Source organism: Vipera ursinii (genome assembly GCF_947247035.1).
Source record: "Vipera ursinii genome assembly, chromosome: 2".
NCBI lineage: Eukaryota > Metazoa > Chordata > Lepidosauria > Squamata > Viperidae > Vipera > Vipera ursinii.
The window spans coordinates 120,606,067-120,622,847 of NC_139513.1; the positions used below are offsets into that span (position 1 = coordinate 120,606,067).

At 43.9% G+C, this 16,781-nt stretch overlaps 1 protein-coding gene across 3 annotated transcripts in view; it reads left to right on the forward strand.

Annotated features, from left to right (window-relative positions):
- Positions 1–6,108, forward strand: part of GRB2 (growth factor receptor bound protein 2) — a 77,972-nt gene extending 71,864 nt beyond the window's left edge. For all 3 annotated transcript variants that reach the window (XM_083351368.1, XM_083351369.1, XM_083351367.1), the window contains 2 exons: positions 1,573–1,741; positions 4,006–6,108. In XM_083351368.1, coding sequence (XP_083207494.1) covers positions 1,573–1,741; positions 4,006–4,191 — 355 coding nt within the window. In that variant the 3' untranslated portion in view covers positions 4,192–6,108. The remainder of the gene's footprint in view (positions 1–1,572; positions 1,742–4,005) is intronic.
- The last annotated feature ends 10,673 nt before the right edge of the window (positions 6,109–16,781 follow it).

Consider the following 16,781-nt stretch of genomic DNA (forward strand, 5'->3'; position numbering starts at 1 on the left):
AAGCAGCGGGTGCAGATGCGCTGCTGAAAAGTTCAAAATCCAACTTTTCTGCTTTTTGAAACGCACCACCGGCTGCTCCGTCCAGAAGCCCAGGTTCGGGAGGGCTGCTTGGCTTCCACTTGAGCCCATCTATGTCTGCGAGCCCCCCCCCCACTACCCCTAGACCTCAGCCTGGGTCCCCTGTCCGACCCGGAGGAGTATTTTTAAAAAAAACTTCCATCGGGATTTGTTCCTGGAGTTTAAATCCTTGCAGTCCGAAGCAAGAGAGAAAGCCGCGACCTCCTCCTGCGGGAGATTCTCTGCCGGCTCCGAAGAGCTCGACCACCAACGCCAACGACGGGGCGGCAGAGGCTTGCAGGGCTGGCAGAGGTGGCGGCAGTCCAGCGTTGTTTCTCCCCCTCGTGCGTGTGTGTGTGTGTGTGTCACACCCGCAGGAATGGCTAGTAAAGGTGGCGGCAGTCCGGCATTTGCGTTTCTCTGTGTGTCAAGCCCCGTGGGCTCGACACACAGGAAGGGGGGGAATGCCGGAATGCCGCTTCCCTACCAGCCATTCCCGTGGGTCTGACACACACACACACACACACACACACACACACCAGGAAATCGAGAGCGCAGCCTTAAGTTAAAGGTGGCGGACGGGCCCGAGAAAAAAGGCTGCAAAACTCCAATCTTTTAAAGCGTGCGGTGTTGTTGTGTTTTTTTTTTCCTCCCCCCGAAAGTGAATGCCAGCTTTCCGTACTAGTGTATTTGTACTGCCGCGAGTGACAACTGACAAAGCTTGCCGGTGTGATCTTGATTTTGGAACTGATGAAGTCTGTTAACAGGCTCAACTAAGATGGCAGACGTGTCGAGCTGAGCTCCGTGAGCTCCGTGAGTTTGGTGTGGTTTGGTGGTGAGCTGCTGCATTTCCCAGCCTCGGCTTATACTCAAGTCACTAACTTTTTCCAATTTTTGGGGGTAAAATTAGGGGTCTCGGCTTATATTCGAGTCGGCTTATACTCAAGTATATACGGTACTTTGCTGAATCAATTTTGTGTCATGCAATCTTTTAACATTTAAAAAGAAGGAATGGGGTGGGGGTGGGTGGGCGTATTTTAATATCCAGGCTTAATAGCCTGATCATGCTTTTGTTTATCCATGTTTAGAGGTTGCCTGACTCCTTAGCAACTGTGGATGACTTAGAACAACAGAGATAAAAGCAAAAAAAAAAAAAGGACCTTGGCCAACCAGATTGGACTAATTCTTGGATTTAACTTTAAGTACGGATTATTCAGCTTTTGCTAATACGCAGTAATAAATGTGTGATAGAAATGAGAATTTCTAGGCTTGCAAAAATTAACAGAGTTTTCATTTCTCGTAAGTTATATGCGCTTATTTTCTTGACTTGTAACCTTGACTGCTGGCTTGTACTGCCACCTCATGTTTAGAAATCCCCAAAACCCCAATGTGCATATCCCTTGGCTGAAGATTTACCCTGTAGATGTGCAAGAAGATATAAAAAAGAATACTCCTTGCCTGGAAGAAATATTAAAGCAGTGAGTACATCTGGAATGTTCTTCCCCTTCTTTTTAGATTCGGAAATGATGTGCAGCACTTCAAGGTGCTTCGAGACGGTGCCGGCAAGTATTTCCTCTGGGTGGTAAAGTTCAATTCTCTGAATGAGCTGGTAGACTATCACAGATCAACCTCTGTCTCCAGGAATCAACAGATATTCCTCCGAGACATTGAGCAAGTGCCTCAGGTAAGAAAATGTTTGGAGTTTTCCTTATCATAAAACTATTTTTATTTTTTATGAATACCTGTATGAATGTCTTTTTTAGTGTGTGTGTGTGTGTGTGTGTAGGGTGTGTGTCATGAATGATAAATAAAACCCTGGTGACTTATGAGGATAAATTGTGTTAGGAGCTATTCTGTTTTCAATAGTGACACTATTTTTTAAAAATATATAACCCATTCTTTAAGCCAGGCCCTCAAGGATTTCTAAAAAAATTACGCAATAAAAATGTACAACAGAACACTCTTTCCGAAATAGCTGATAACCTTTTGAGACAGGCATGGCTGGAGACTCAGTCCACGTGGATTTCATAGAGCGCCATGGTTTATCAAACAGCTCTGAGACAGGAAGTAACCCAAGAGACAGCGGGTCAGGTTTGGACTGGGGTACAGCACTGAGATAGCCTTGGTTGTACTTGGAGGACTTGAAAGGAGGGTGGACCATTCATCCCAGATGAGTCTGGCCTTCCTGAATCTCTTAGTGGCTTTCATTACAAAGGACCACGACCACTTTCTGAGTCAGCTTTAGGGACTGAGACTTATGTACTATGTTTTACCTTACTCCGATCTCAAGGTTGCTAGTATATGGATATCGGTTGTCAGACTGCCTTTGTCCGAGAGATCCATAGTTGTGTGCAACCAGTGTGAAAAGGCAGAAGGCGTTGTATGCCACTTGGGCCTCAAATGATAACAATGCTCTGTCAGCCACCTCTTAACCTTGAGTCGGGTGGTTTAGATGAACTGCAAGAACAGTTGGAATACCAGCTTCTGGTTAGATGAATCACTTGCTAAAAGGAGGGTTTGTTACTGTCACAGCTAGACTGAATCTCTACAGTCCATTACTGATGGCAGACATGACTTGAGCATCTCTGCTGGTTTATCTGAATCCGATCAAAGGCAGAAGTGGATTTATTTGTGACTTGTGCGTACTTAACCCATCAGGTTCTAGAGTTTATTAGATGAGCCACTTGTATAAAAAGACATAACCTCTCATAGTCTTGTCTGCTAGACAAATAACCTTTCATTCGTTTTGTGTCATGAGCTCACGTACAAAGTTCCTCATCCAGCTATAAAAGAAAGAAGGAAAGAGAGGAGGAGGTAGACACATATGATGATGCATGAGGCGGAGTTTCATTTTGACAGCTTAAATTCACATTAGGGTAGCTGACCTGGGAACCTCCAGTTGTTTCTGAATTATCTTACCTCGTTGCTAGAGGTATCATAGCCAAGGGTAACCGATGCAAGGAGTTGCTATTTGGCAACACCTGGAAAGACATAGTTTTCTCATCTCTGGATTACATGAATCCTCCCGTTGCCATTAAAATTTTACTTGGACAGGCAATTGGGACCAGAATTTAGATTGCTAAGGTGGCGGTTGTTAAGTGAATCACACTGATTTTATGAGCTTTTTTTGCCACTGTTAATTGAATCACTGCAACTATTAAGCGAATCATGCGGTGGTTACCCAAATCCAATTTCTCCATTGATTTTGCTTGTCAGAAGCAAACTGGGAAAAGGTTGCAAATGGTGATCACATAACCCCTCCTGGGCCATTGCAGTCGTTGTAAAAACATGCCAGCTGCCAAGCACCCAACTTTTGATCATGTGACTGTGGGGGACATTGCGACCGCCACAATTGCGAGGACCGGTTGTGAGTCACTTTTTCCAGTACCATTGTAACTTTGAACCATCACTAAACAAATGGTTGTAAGTTGAGGACTACCTGTGTAGATTTAAAAAAAACAGGTCCATATGAATAGCCTTTGTTGTTAAAGCAGCCTCATGTGTATCAAAATCACATCTGTGTAGTAAGTTGATACAGAATTAATACTTCATTGCCCAATATTTGTAGATCTATTTCATATTTTAGACACAACCTCGAAAACTCAAAAATGCTGCTCCCTTTATATCATAAGACATTTTAAAGCCGTAGTTGGTTATAAGATTGTATAAAATGATTATATACTGTAAAATGATTATATAAAATGATAATATAGAATGATATACGTTTTATGTATATCAGAATAAGCATTCTAAGTTAAGATTTGCTGCAGTTTCTACGACTGAGTGAATTAACTCACAAACCAAGACGCTACAGGCACATGACCATCTCTCAGTATCAACAGCTTCAGATGTACGGACTGTAGGCTAGAGACCACATAGTTCGTGCCACAAAAAGATAAAACAAGCAATTTGGAGGCCTCGATTAATTCCCTGTTCTCTTCTTTACAGCAACCCTCATACGTACAGGCTCTTTTTGATTTCGACCCTCAGGAAGAGGGAGAGCTGGGCTTTCGCCGCGGAGACTTTATCCAGGTCCTTGACAATTCTGACCCCAACTGGTGGAAAGGAGCCTGCCACGGACAAACAGGCATGTTTCCACGCAACTACGTTACTCCCGTGAACCGGAACATCTAGAGCAGATGGCTAAAGATTATTTAAGGAAAGAGGAAAAACAGTACAGTCCGCATTCAGAATCTTAACAACAGCCAGAGATCTCCAGTCATCAGGCCATAAAACCGAGTCCCCTCAGGTCTGCATGAGGGGGAACACTTTTTTTCACTCAGAATGGAACTTTGTGGGGAGGGGGACAGGAGAAGGGTCCAACTTATGCACCAAAACTTTTCTTTAAATTAAAATGGATTTCTTTGGTTATTTCCAGGGTGGCCCTTTTTGTTCATTGGTCCCTTTTCTCCCCAACACCAGTGCATCAATGTATGAAGTGTTATTGCTAAACGAAGTCCATGCTATTGCCATGAAAGGAAGAGAGGAAACTCTGTTGGTATCTGCTCTTCATGCACACAGTCTTCGGGAAGGGACTGAGAGAAGAAGCCAAATACATTAGCCAGTTTAAACACACACACACACACAAACACACACACACACACACACACACACACACGTGTTATCCTTCTACCTTCAGTGTTTTGCCTAAGATAAGGTCTTAATTTTTTTTCCTCACTGCTTTTCAGTGTGAAAGTTATACGGCTGTGGAGCAGAGGGGAAGATGGTAAATAGGTTGTAGGATTTTTCTGAGAAAACCTGCATTACAACCAGATCATGTCTTCATTAACCACGACGGCTTTTAATTATCTTTTTAATCATGTGACTGAGCATGGTCTTCTGTTTTTTTTAATTAGTGCCTTTCCCTCGTTACCTTTTTTTAAAAAAAATAGCTCACAGTTTTCAGTTTGTTGCTGTTTTTTATGTAAATAGTTAAGGAATTGAATGAGAGGAATGTAACTTTTATTACCTAAAAAAGATCTCCATTTACCAGATGGAGCTTTAAAATATGTATAAGCATTTGATATTTTTCATACTAGTTGGGAAAAAGGCATAAAATGTTCCAAAACTTACAGTCTGGGGTTCTTGAACAAGAGAGAGAAAATTGCCCCAGTTTGGGAAAAAAAATAGGCATATTTTACAAGGCCTAGGGTGAAATTCCAAATTATTACCCCTAAAGACTGTAAGGCCTCAAGAAATTGGGCTTAATTCTAGTGAATGGTTGACCCTAACGCTTGAAGAGGAGCAGTCCAGCTCTCTCCCAAGTTGGCGTGACCCCTAGTTGCAATCAGTGACTACCTTCCAGCAGTACCCCTTTTTTCTACACCAGTATTACTGTAGCTGGAAGAATCGTCTTTCTTATTCTCAAATCCCAGAAGAGAGATTGTATTCAACTTTTTATCCTGATAAAAGCTCATAGGTGCCATGCATAATATTATGAATGACTTAGACTTTAAGACCAGGGAGAGCAACTTGCAGAGCTCTTGTGCCAACTGGTTACCTTATTTCCTTTTGCTGAGCCGTATACCTGGACCTTCACTACCTTAGTAACAGACCCCGAAACTACCACAGAGATCTTCCCTTACAGAAAAGCTCTGTTCTTCCCAGATCGGGGTGGGGGCAACCCTGTGTTGGTGGGTGCCTTTTTATACTAAGTGTTACAGGTGTTATTCCTGAGATGGACTCTGCCTTATATTTCCATTTCTCTCAGCAGGTGAAAAAAAGGAAAAAAAAAAGAAAGAAAGCTACCCTGTAGCATATTAATTTCTCATATTTTTCTTGCTACCTGTCTTTCTCTCCATTCCCCCCGTCCCCACTTTCTTTTTTAAAATTATTGGAAAAGGAATTATGGTATTCTACATTTGGACCATTTGATTGTTTTTCTTATTTTTGGAATTGGTGTATATCATGCAGCCTTGCAGACATAATGTCTTGTGTGTATATATATATATTAAATCAGTGTTTAAATAAAACAGGCCTATGTACGTAATCCGTTAACGCAGCAGCATTTGGTAGATAGTAATTAACTGTGAATAATAAATATACAACAAATTCTTCACTTGAATATCAGTGTCTTCTTTATTAACATAAATAGCGCATTTAAAGAATCAGTGGGGGGTTGGTATAGTAACATGCTGAGATTGTATCTCAGAAATGGGAAGGATCAGATTAAAACCTAACTTTGATTTAAATTAAAATGATTAGCTTCCCTTTGGAGCACATAAAGTAGGAAAAGCATGCTGAGCTTATCTCCTTGATAAGCAAGAGTTCTTAAGTGAGTTTTGCTCCATTTTACGATCTTTCTTGCCACAAGAAAATCACTGTTAAGTTAGTTATATCATAACGATCGTAATAGTAAAGTTGGAAGGGACCTTGGAGGTCATCTAGTCCAACCCCCTGCTCAGGCAGGAAACCCTATACCATTTCAGGCAAATGGCTGTCCAGTCTCTTCTTAAAAACTTCCAGTGTTGGGAGCATTCACCACTTCTGGAGGCAGGTTGTTCCACAGGTTAATTGTTCTAACTGTCAGGAAGTTTCTCCTTAGTTCTAGGTTGCTTCTCTCCTTGACTAGTTTCCATCCGTTGCTTCTTGTCCTGCCTTCAGGCGCTTTGGAGAATAGCTTGACTCCCTCTTCTTTGTGGCAGCCCCTGAGATATTGGAACACTGCTATCACGTCACCCCTCACCCTTCTCTTCATTAAACTACACATACCCAATTCCAGCAACCGTTCCCTATATGTTTTAGCCTCCAGTCCCCCAATCATCTTTGTTGCTCTTCTCTGTACTCTTTCTAGAGTCTCAACATCTTTTTTACATCATGGTGACCAAAACTGGATGCAGTATTCCAGGTGTGGCCTTACCAAGGCATTGTAAAGTGGTATTAATACTTCACGTGATCTTGATTCTATCCCTCTGCTAATGCAGCCTAGCACTGTGTTGGCTTTTTTGGCAGCTGCAGCACACTGCTGGCTCATATTGAAGTGAGGACTCAGAGATCCCTCTCACAGTTACTACTATTGAACAAGGTACCCCCTATACTATACCTGTACATTTTTCTTGCCTAAATGTAGAACCTTAACACAGTTAAGTGAATTTGGCTTCCCCACTGACTTTGTCAGAAGGTTGCAAAAGGTGATGGTATGACCCTACAACCAACATAAATACATGCCAGTTCCCAAGTGTCCGGATTTTGATCATGTGACCATGGGGATACTATAACAGTCATAAGTGTGAAAAACTGATGAAAATGTCTTTTTTTTTAGTGCCTTTGTAACTTGAAGCGGTCACTAAAAGAATGGTTGTAAGTCAAGGACTACTATGTTTCTGGTACCTCTGTGCTTTCTCACCAGGGATAATTAGGGTCTGAATGTATATGGGTGTTTGTTTATCTGATCAAGGTACAAAATTAGCATCATTATTTGTTGTCTTCTGCTCTATAGTTATTTTCATGCTTTCATCCAGAACGATTCCTTGCTGCACACAGCTATCCCTTGGTTTCTCATAGGTTTTGAAAGTAACTTTGCTAGAAAGAAGAAGAAGAGGCACTTTAGCAGTTTTATGGAATGCAGAGAACTTACTATTCTGAGAGAAATTTGTTTTATCTAAGGACCAGTTTTGGAGGACAGAGGCATCATCTATTATGGGCTTTTATGAAAATACGTACTGTTGTCATTCAATTTGGGGATTGCTTTATCTCAGTTAATCTTGTATTGAAGGCTTTAACCTCACTGCTAATTTTTAACAGAATTGCTCAGAAATTAAAAGCATACCTTTCTCAAGGAGACTATTTTTATAGATTGTTTTGAGATTGATTTATTCCTTATTCCTTTATTCCTTAAATAACCAAGTATCACACAGCATGTAATATATTCTTACAATACGTTTAATTCAACCAGTTTGCTGAATTTGCATAATGCACCTAATCATACAAATAGATGTATTTGTATGATTGGTCTATGGGTTGGTCTATTTGTGATTTTACCAGCTTTTTAATTAAACTTTTCCCAGATTCAAAACAAAGACAATTTTGAATTCAAGAAACCTTGGGTACCCATTTCTGTAATTCCAAGGTAAAGGATACAGTATTTTAGTTTGGATGACCAAATGGCTATTTTTCACAGGACATGCTGGACTGTAAATTAGCGAGTCACATTTTATCTAGTGTGTTTTGCACACTCAACCCATGTACTATGTGGATCAGTCACAATGATGTTAATTGACCAAATCACACTCTCTGAAATTCAGATGGGCCCATCAGACAAACAAGTTGGAAGGGCTTGTCTGCTTGATTTCGAATTTAAAAAGAGGCTCTTGATTTGGCATTGTTACAGAATGGAATTGATACTTTTTTATACTTTACCACCCCCCAGTTCTAGAAATGCTGCAGGAAAATTAAAAGACAAGAACAAAACAGTTTTGAAACGGTTTTTCCAGTGCACTTGATAAGTTGCTACCAATGTGATCTTTGCTGAGTTCTGCTTGCAAATTGTGTTCCATTCAGCATACAAAATGTATTTTAGGCAAATATCACTGTCTGGATGACATATTCATCCAAGCTTATATTTAAAAAGGAAAAACATGCACTTACCTGTTCCTTAAATTGTTAGCTGTGCAGTAGAAGGCATATGGCTGACATTTAAATCTTGGCTGCCAGTGAGCCTGTGCTTCCAATACTCTAAATAGACACCAAGTAACCACAGCAACAACAATCTTGCGATATAGGCATTCAGGCAGAGTCAGCCTTCTCCAAATCCCATCACTTAAATTTGTCATCTTATGGGACTATGGAAGCATGCCTTCTCTGTTGCAGCCTCAGACCTCTGGAATGGCATTCCCAGAGATACTAGGGGTTCTTTCTCCTTGCTTCCCAGAAGTCTCTTAGACTGGCTGTGGTCCTAGGTCTCAGATTGGGGTGGCTGTGGAGCAGGGTTAGGGAGTGTCATTTTGGTCCAGCAGTCCTGAGGTTTTTAGTTGTGTTTTGAATATATGTATTGGACGCGGTGGCTCAGTGGGTTAGGACGCTGAGCTTGTCGATCAGAAGGTCGGCAGTTTGGCGGGTCGAATTCCGAGTGCCACATAACAGAGTGAACGCCTGTTACTCGTCCCAGCTTCTGCCAACCTAGCAGTTCGAAAGCACGTCAAAATGCAAGTAGAAAAATAGGGACCACTACGGTGGGAAGGTAACAGCGTTCCGTGCACCTTTGGCGTCTAGTTATGCCGGCCACATGACCACAGAGACGTCCTCGGACAAGCGCTGGCTCTTCGGCTTTGAAACGGAGATGAGCACCGGCCCCTAGAGTCGGAAATGACTAGCACGTATGTGCGGGGGAACCTTTACCTTTACCTTTATTGGACTGTATACTCCCAGAATTGGATAGCCTTACCAAATCCAATTTTTTTAAAAATAATCCTCATTCAACATTTAAAAAAAACGTGAAGCACTTTGATTAGATAAGTGCACGGGGGCAATGATTGCAAGGCCCCAATTCTTGGGGATTCGGCCCTGGGTTTCTATGCAGGTAAAGAGCAAGAGGCCAGAGTGGGAGCCCAGAGATTCAAGTTATTTTTAATGGCCCCTGGATTAGGATTAGGTCTTCTCTTGTGGCCTTTCCTGGTCTTAGTTGAGCAACAATTTTCTTAATCTCTCTCACTGTCACATTGGCAGATTTTCTATAGTTTGGCTAGGACTTTCATTTTTTGCAGAGTGTCCGTGTATGATTCCTGAAAATGTGCCTGCCTCCCAAGTCTCTGTGGGGATATGGCAATCCACCATGGATGGACCATTGCTTTGGGAGTTTGATGTCATGTGCTGGAATTGAGTATTTGGATTTGACTTCCTGAATAAGATGTGCCCAGTTGTTTCTCATGGCTTCTTTTTTCTTACATGCCAGCAGTTATTTATAGAGTCTCTTCTGTTGGAGGAGATCCTGTGCAAATGATGCTGTGTTGGATATACAAACCTGGTAAGTGGTAGTTGGGGAGAGGGAGATTTGCCACTAACACAGTCCTGGTCAAATTATGATTTGGAGTGGCATTATTGTTGCCTTGAGGATGCATCATTACCATAGATTGGAGGTTGGTGGAGCTCTTGGATATGGATGTTACAGTTTTCAAAAATGTGTCAGTGATCTGAGGCCAATAGCTTGGTTATCATTTGGTTTAAATATGGGGTCCACCTAGCTCAATGGTAATTAATAAGGATTGGTAGCAACTCTCTGTATGTGTTCCTTGAGTGAAAACGTTTAAATAAAGCACAGTTGAGAGATGATCAGTATCAATGTTAGGAATAACGTCTAGGGCCTTAACATAAGGGAGAAGGTCCCTAGAAACAATTAGGTAATAAATTGCACTAATTCTGGAGCCAGATAGATAGGTCAGTTTCACTGGAGGGTGTGTGTGTCAAAGGCCCCATTTAGAATGTGGTGGTTAACCTAAAGGCTGTTTAAGCCACTCAGAGATCTGCAATGTTTCATTTTTTAATTCTTTGATATATGTGTGAAAAGAAACCTATTATCTTCAGGATTGGGAGAGTGTCATTTGTGCTTTGTGTAGCAGGTGTGATCATTAGAGCCCAATCATTGAGATTTTGTCCTAGGACTACAAATGCATTTGGATTCATCTATATTAGATTACTAGCATATGTTTTCAGTTTAGTCCACAAGGTTTTGATCTGGGGTGTCTGTCTCATGGGAAGCATATAAGCATTTATCATTGACAGGGTATTAATACTGCCATGACATAGGTTGAATGGAAGGAAGGGCCTTGATATGCAGTGGCGTAGCGTGGGGGGTGCAGGGGGGGCCGGCCGCACCCGGCGCAACATCTGGGGGGGGCGTGCTCGACGGCGCCGGGATCCGGCAGGGCGGAGGCACCGGAGCCCCAGCCGGGAAGGGCCTGACGCCCCACGGCGCGCCACACACACACACACACACACACAAACACACAACCACACAGCGTGACTCCTCCTTCGGGCCGCTCCGCCTTCGCCCCGGCGCTGGACGGAAGCCTTCTCTCCCTCCTCCCCCCCCCCCGCAAAGGAGAAGGCGGCTCCTGAGCGTGCACAGAGCGCGGCCCTCCTGCAAGCCCGGGGCTACACTGCGGAGGCTCTCCCAAGGCGCTCCCGGGGTTGCCAAAGGCGGGGGGGGCGCGCCGGGGCTTGAAAGAGGGTGGATTTCCCGCGGGGGGAGGATCGCTGCAGCGTCTCTCCGGGGGTCCCTGCTCTGGAACGAAAGCTGCGTCGGCAGGTTGCCGATCCAACCGTGCATGCAGACTTTGGGGGCGAGAGGACGTGGTCGGGTGTGTGTGCGTGTGTGTGTGTGTTTGTGGGCGCGCCCGTGCTGTCTCTGTTCTGCAAAAGGCGCTTTTTTAAAATAAATAAATAAAAATAAATAAATCCTGTCCTGCTGGAATGCAGAAAAGCAGCCCTCGCCCCCCCCCCCCCATTAAAAGCTTGAACTCTTCTTCTGCCTTCAATCTCAGTTTCTGGAACGCGAACCGGATTAAAAGACAAGGATGCGTTCGATTGGCTCAAGAGTGTGTGAATTTGACCGGACCCGGTGCGGGGAAAACGAGCGCTCAGATGCCGCCTTCCCCAAATTGGCCATAAACTGGGATTCGTTTCATGTCATTCAACCGGGGCTTCGTGAACGTCACAGAAACACACATTAACTGTGTCAAAACATTTCTCTCTCCAAACTTTCAAGCTACAGACTTTCCCTTTTATTTAAAGGGGGTTTGTTTGTTTTTTTTAAAAAAAAACTGTTTTATTTAATAAACAGCGGTTTATTTAAAGACCACATTCACACAGCACCCTAATGGCAAACCAAACGTATCATTGGGGTGACATGACAGCAAAGAATGGTGTGTGTGTGTGTGTGTGAACTTATACATCCAAAGCACCAGAAGGCAGGACAAGAAACAATAGATGGAAACTAATCAAGGAGAGAAACATCCTGGAATTAAGGAAAAACTTCCTGACAGTGAGGACAATTAATTAACCAGTGGAACAGCTTGCCACCAGAAATCGTGGCTGCTCCATCACTGGAAGTTTTTAAGAGGAGACTACTCAAATTGTATAGGGTCTCCTGCTTGAGCAGGGGGTTGGACTAGAAGACCTCCAAGGTCCCTTCCAACTCTCTTATTGTTATGGATGTGGATAAAGGTACAAAGAGAAGGAATGATAGTACCTCACTCGGAAACTCAGTTAAAGTTCCCAACTTTCTCCCTTCTGTCTGCTCCTAAGTCTTCGGCACCCAGCCTGGTCCGCTGACTTTGAATGACTGAAACTTTTGCTGGCAGGATGCTAAACCAACAGGTAAAGCTCAATTCCCTTACGTCAGACTGACTGGCAGTCAGGTAACAACTGCAGCCGCCGCACCTGCGGCTGCTTGCTGCTGCTGCTGCTCCTCCTCCTGCTGTATTGACTCTGCGGCCACTCGGTTCCCCCTGCAGGAGGCGATCGGGACCGCCCCCCCGACACACGTCGCCAGCAGCGAGAGTTTCCAGCCAGGCCGGCGAATCTTTGGGGTGAGGTGCCAAAGAGAAGGAGGCGGCTTGGCTTGGATAAGCAGCGTCTGGGCAGAAAATAGGTCGGGCGCCGCAGCAAGTATGAATTCCTGGGGTTCAGCCTAAGCAGGCAAAGCTGCAGGGTGGGTTGGTTGGCTTTTCCGGCTTTGGAATAACCTTGGGAAGCTGAGGCATTGTAAGTTGGAAGTCATTGTTTGTCGCCTAACATGTTGGGTCAACCCCACGCCACATGCTAAGCCATAAACCGTGGTTGGTATCCAGGGTTTAGGACAAGATGGAGAAAACTAGCCAATTGTGGGATCATAAATCTTGATGAAGCCCATCATCGCTCCATGTGATGTATGCACTCAATCTACAAACGTAGTCCAAGCCTATTCACATCTGTTGTAAGGTCATTCTCTCGTGGGGTTTATCCTGACGTCCACTAAGAGTGGAACAAACATGCCCCATTAACCATTTTCAACGCCATGTCCTCTCTTTGTCTCATCCTAAATCACAGCTGAGGCACCTTAAAGTTGCCTTGTTTCAGTTTTAAACTAGCATTTTCCCTCTTCTCCAGAGACCCTTTTTTGCCTTGAACCTAACTCAGGGGTAGGCAACCTTGGCTCTTTTATGACTCATGGACTTCAACTCCCAGAATTCCTGAGCTAGTGGAAGAGACTCGAGTGCTAAAATCCACAGGTTAGGGGGCGCAAATTACTCGCCTTGCCCCGGGTGCTGACAACCCACGCTACGCCACTGTTGATATGGCATGTAGTGTAGTAGACACTAGGATCCCCAGGCCTCAGAGTCTGCTGGAGGTCTGAAGGGGAAGTTTAACAGAACTAATCTAGCATGAGTGCCCTTCTCCTCTGATGCAAAATCCAGGAGTCTCAAATCACAGAGATGCCAATGCAGGTAGTCCTCAACTTACAACAGTTCACTTAGTGTCCATTTGAAGTTACAATAGCACTGAAAAGTGACTTATAACTCCCACACTTACGACTATTGCAGCATCTCTGTGGTCACGTGATCAAAATTCAGACGCTTGGCAACTGACTCATATTTATGGCATTTGCGGTATTTTGGGGGTCATGTGATCCCCTTTTGCGACCTTCTGACAAAGTCAATGGGGAAGCTAGATTCACTTAATGACTGTGTTACTAACTTGACTACTGAAGTGATTCACTTAACAACTGCGGCAAGAAAGGTCATAAAACGAGGCAAAATTCACTTAACCACCATCTTGCCTAGCAACAGAAATTCTGAGTCAAGTTGAAGACTGTACTTTAATTCAAGCAATGCGAGCATCTTGCCTTCAGGCCTTAAGCTGAAGTCATGGCGATCCATGGAATTGTACTTACATTATTTTCTACCCTGGTTGCCTCATCATGTATTCAGCCAAACCCTTGGATTGAGCTGGTACTATTGAGAAGGGATTTCTCAGTCCAGTCTGGAAAGATGAAGTCTTCTTTGATAAACAAATTCAAGGTTTGTGAATGACATTAAATCTAGGCTTGTGGTTCAATGTTCAGGTTCAATGTGGTAAGCCATTAGGTGGTAATTGTTAGATGTTTTTGTGCCAGCCATGGCAGTTCCCCAAATAGGTCATCAGATGGGAGCAAAAAGGCTTCTTTGCTCCCACTGGTGGGTCAGGGGTCCCCGGCCCCTGCAGCCCCATTGATGAGAGTGTTTTATCGTTAGGGAGGGGCTGAGACCCCCCCATAAATACCTCTGCTCAGGGGCTGCTCTTAGTTCTTAGTTTTTTCTTTCTCTCTTGCATGCTTTCTCTCTCTATCATACAGGCATGGATGCCTCCATGCCATACAGCTCTTTCTATATAATCTATCGATGAATAAAGCTTCATAATGATTGCATCTCTGCATTCTGCCTCTTTTACTTGGAAGCACCTTAACGATCCATCGACCTCTCGTGAGGTCATTCACAAGTTGGTAGCAGAGGATGGTTTAAGGCAACGTTTCCAAGCTTGCAGATAGCAGTAAGATGCCTAGATTTGAAACTGAAACGGATGGCAGGAGATCTCCGATTGTGACCAGAAGTCTTCAATCAAGATCAGCAGCCCTGCTTCCAGCCCCTGACGCAAGCTCAGTGCCAGGAACACCTTTGCAAGCCTCCCTACAACTGCACGCCACAGAGGGAAGCATGTAAGGTGTGCAGTCCGCCCAAGACTGCCCAGATGCAGCAGAAGCGGTCCGGGCCCAACACAGGCACCGCGTGGACCAAATGACTACACAGAAATGCAAGGAGCTGCTCCTAAAATTCCTTCCACTGGAATGCTGTTAAGAGGGTACTTAGGTACCTCAGGGGCACGGCCGATGCTCTCCTTGTGCTGGAACCAGAGAAGGGAAAGACGGCCCAGCTCTCCGCTTACTCAGACGCAGACTGGGCTGGTGATACCAAGAGTAGATGGAGCACCTCTGGTTTCCTCATATTGCTAAATGGCTGTCCTATCCATTGGCATGTTAGGCAGCAAAAATTTGTTTCTTGCTCCACGGCCGAGGCGGAATATGCCAGCCTGTCAGACACGGCCAATGATTTGATTTGGTTCAATGCTCTGATAACGAGCATCTGGGCATCTCCTCCTCTGCCCATCCAAATTCAAGAGGATAATACGGCCGCAATTGCAATCTCGGGGGCATATGCAGTGGGCTCTAGGTCCCGCCACATAGACATACGCTATAAAAATGTCAGGCAGCTTACCAAAGAGGGGTTTATACGTGTTGAGCATTGTAACACAACTGACCAGATAGCTGACCTGTTCACCAAACCTGTTCCTATTGACCGGCACAACCTTCTGTGTAAGCGTTTTTGTTTGGTCTTCTGAATGTGTATATGCATGTCTATGACACCTGCTCACCCCCTCACATACACTCACTGGTCCCTGTCATTGGCTGGCAAGAAGGGGAATTGTTAGATGTTTTTGTGCCAGCCATGGCAGTTCCCCAAATAGGTCATCAGATGGGAGCAAAGAAGACTGGTGGGTCAGGGGTCCCCGGCCCCTGCAGCCCCATTGGCGAGAGTGTTTTATGGTTAGGGAGGGGCTGAAACCCCCCATAAATACCTCTGCTCAGGGGCTGCTCTTAGTTCTTAGTTTTTTCTTTCTCTCTTGCATGCTTTCTCTCTCTATCATACAGGCATGGATGCCTCCATGCCATATAGCTCTTTCTATATAATCTATCGATGAATAAAGCTTCATAATGATTGCATCTCTGCATTCTGCCTCTTTTGCTTGGAAGCACCTTAACGATCCATCGACCTCTCGTGAGGTCATCTCACAGTTTTTTTATTTTTTGCCTTAGCGTACGCTATTATATAAAGCTAGCCACATTGTTCTGTATATCATGGTTTATGGCTCAGTGAAGAAGATGGCAAAGTTTATATATTATATATATATATATTGCTGACTGGAGTGAACAGGACAGATTTTTTGTTGGCCTCTCTATATACAAGGACAGTGGACAGGTTTCTTCTTACAATGCCCAGGGTCATTGGGTCAGCAGCACACAAATGCTACACACACACATAAACATACACCTCAGACTCTCCATCTCAGGGATTGTCTAGCCATGCATGATTCTGCCCATCCAGTCTGAATTCCAAGGAAGGAGCTACTAAGAATCTTGCTGGAAGAAAGTTGTCAGCTAGATTTTTCCAGGGGAAGCTCTAACATTATGGAACTTGCTCCCCCAGGTGAGATGCCAGGCTCCAGCTCTCCTTGCAACCTGGAAGGCTCTTAAAAACATTTTGTTAAAGTGAGCCTTTGGTTTATGATGTGATTAGAGACAAGCATCTGAGCATGCTATGGTTTCTTTATTAAAGTGATGGTTTATTATTAATATTTTCAGATTTTGTTGTTTTTTACTCTGTTGTGCATTGTCCACAGTCTTTTCTGACTGCTATGGTTTACTTTTGAAAAGAAATTTTACCTCCTCTCACAAATCTGTTTGCTATTTTATTTAAATGGCATGATATGATGATACTTTGGGGCTGCCCCCTCTCCTCAATATTGCAGAGGTTTATAGGCAAGTCACAGCTTCCCCCTTCTTCAAAGCAATTAATCCTGCTTTACGATTGTGCAAGTCTTCAAAGCAATACAATTTCTATACTATGTTCAAAAGTGACCTATGATATAGCAATGTCAGCTAGATGCCAAGATAGTTCACTGATTCCAGATTACCTATGAAGCATGAAGCTGTCACA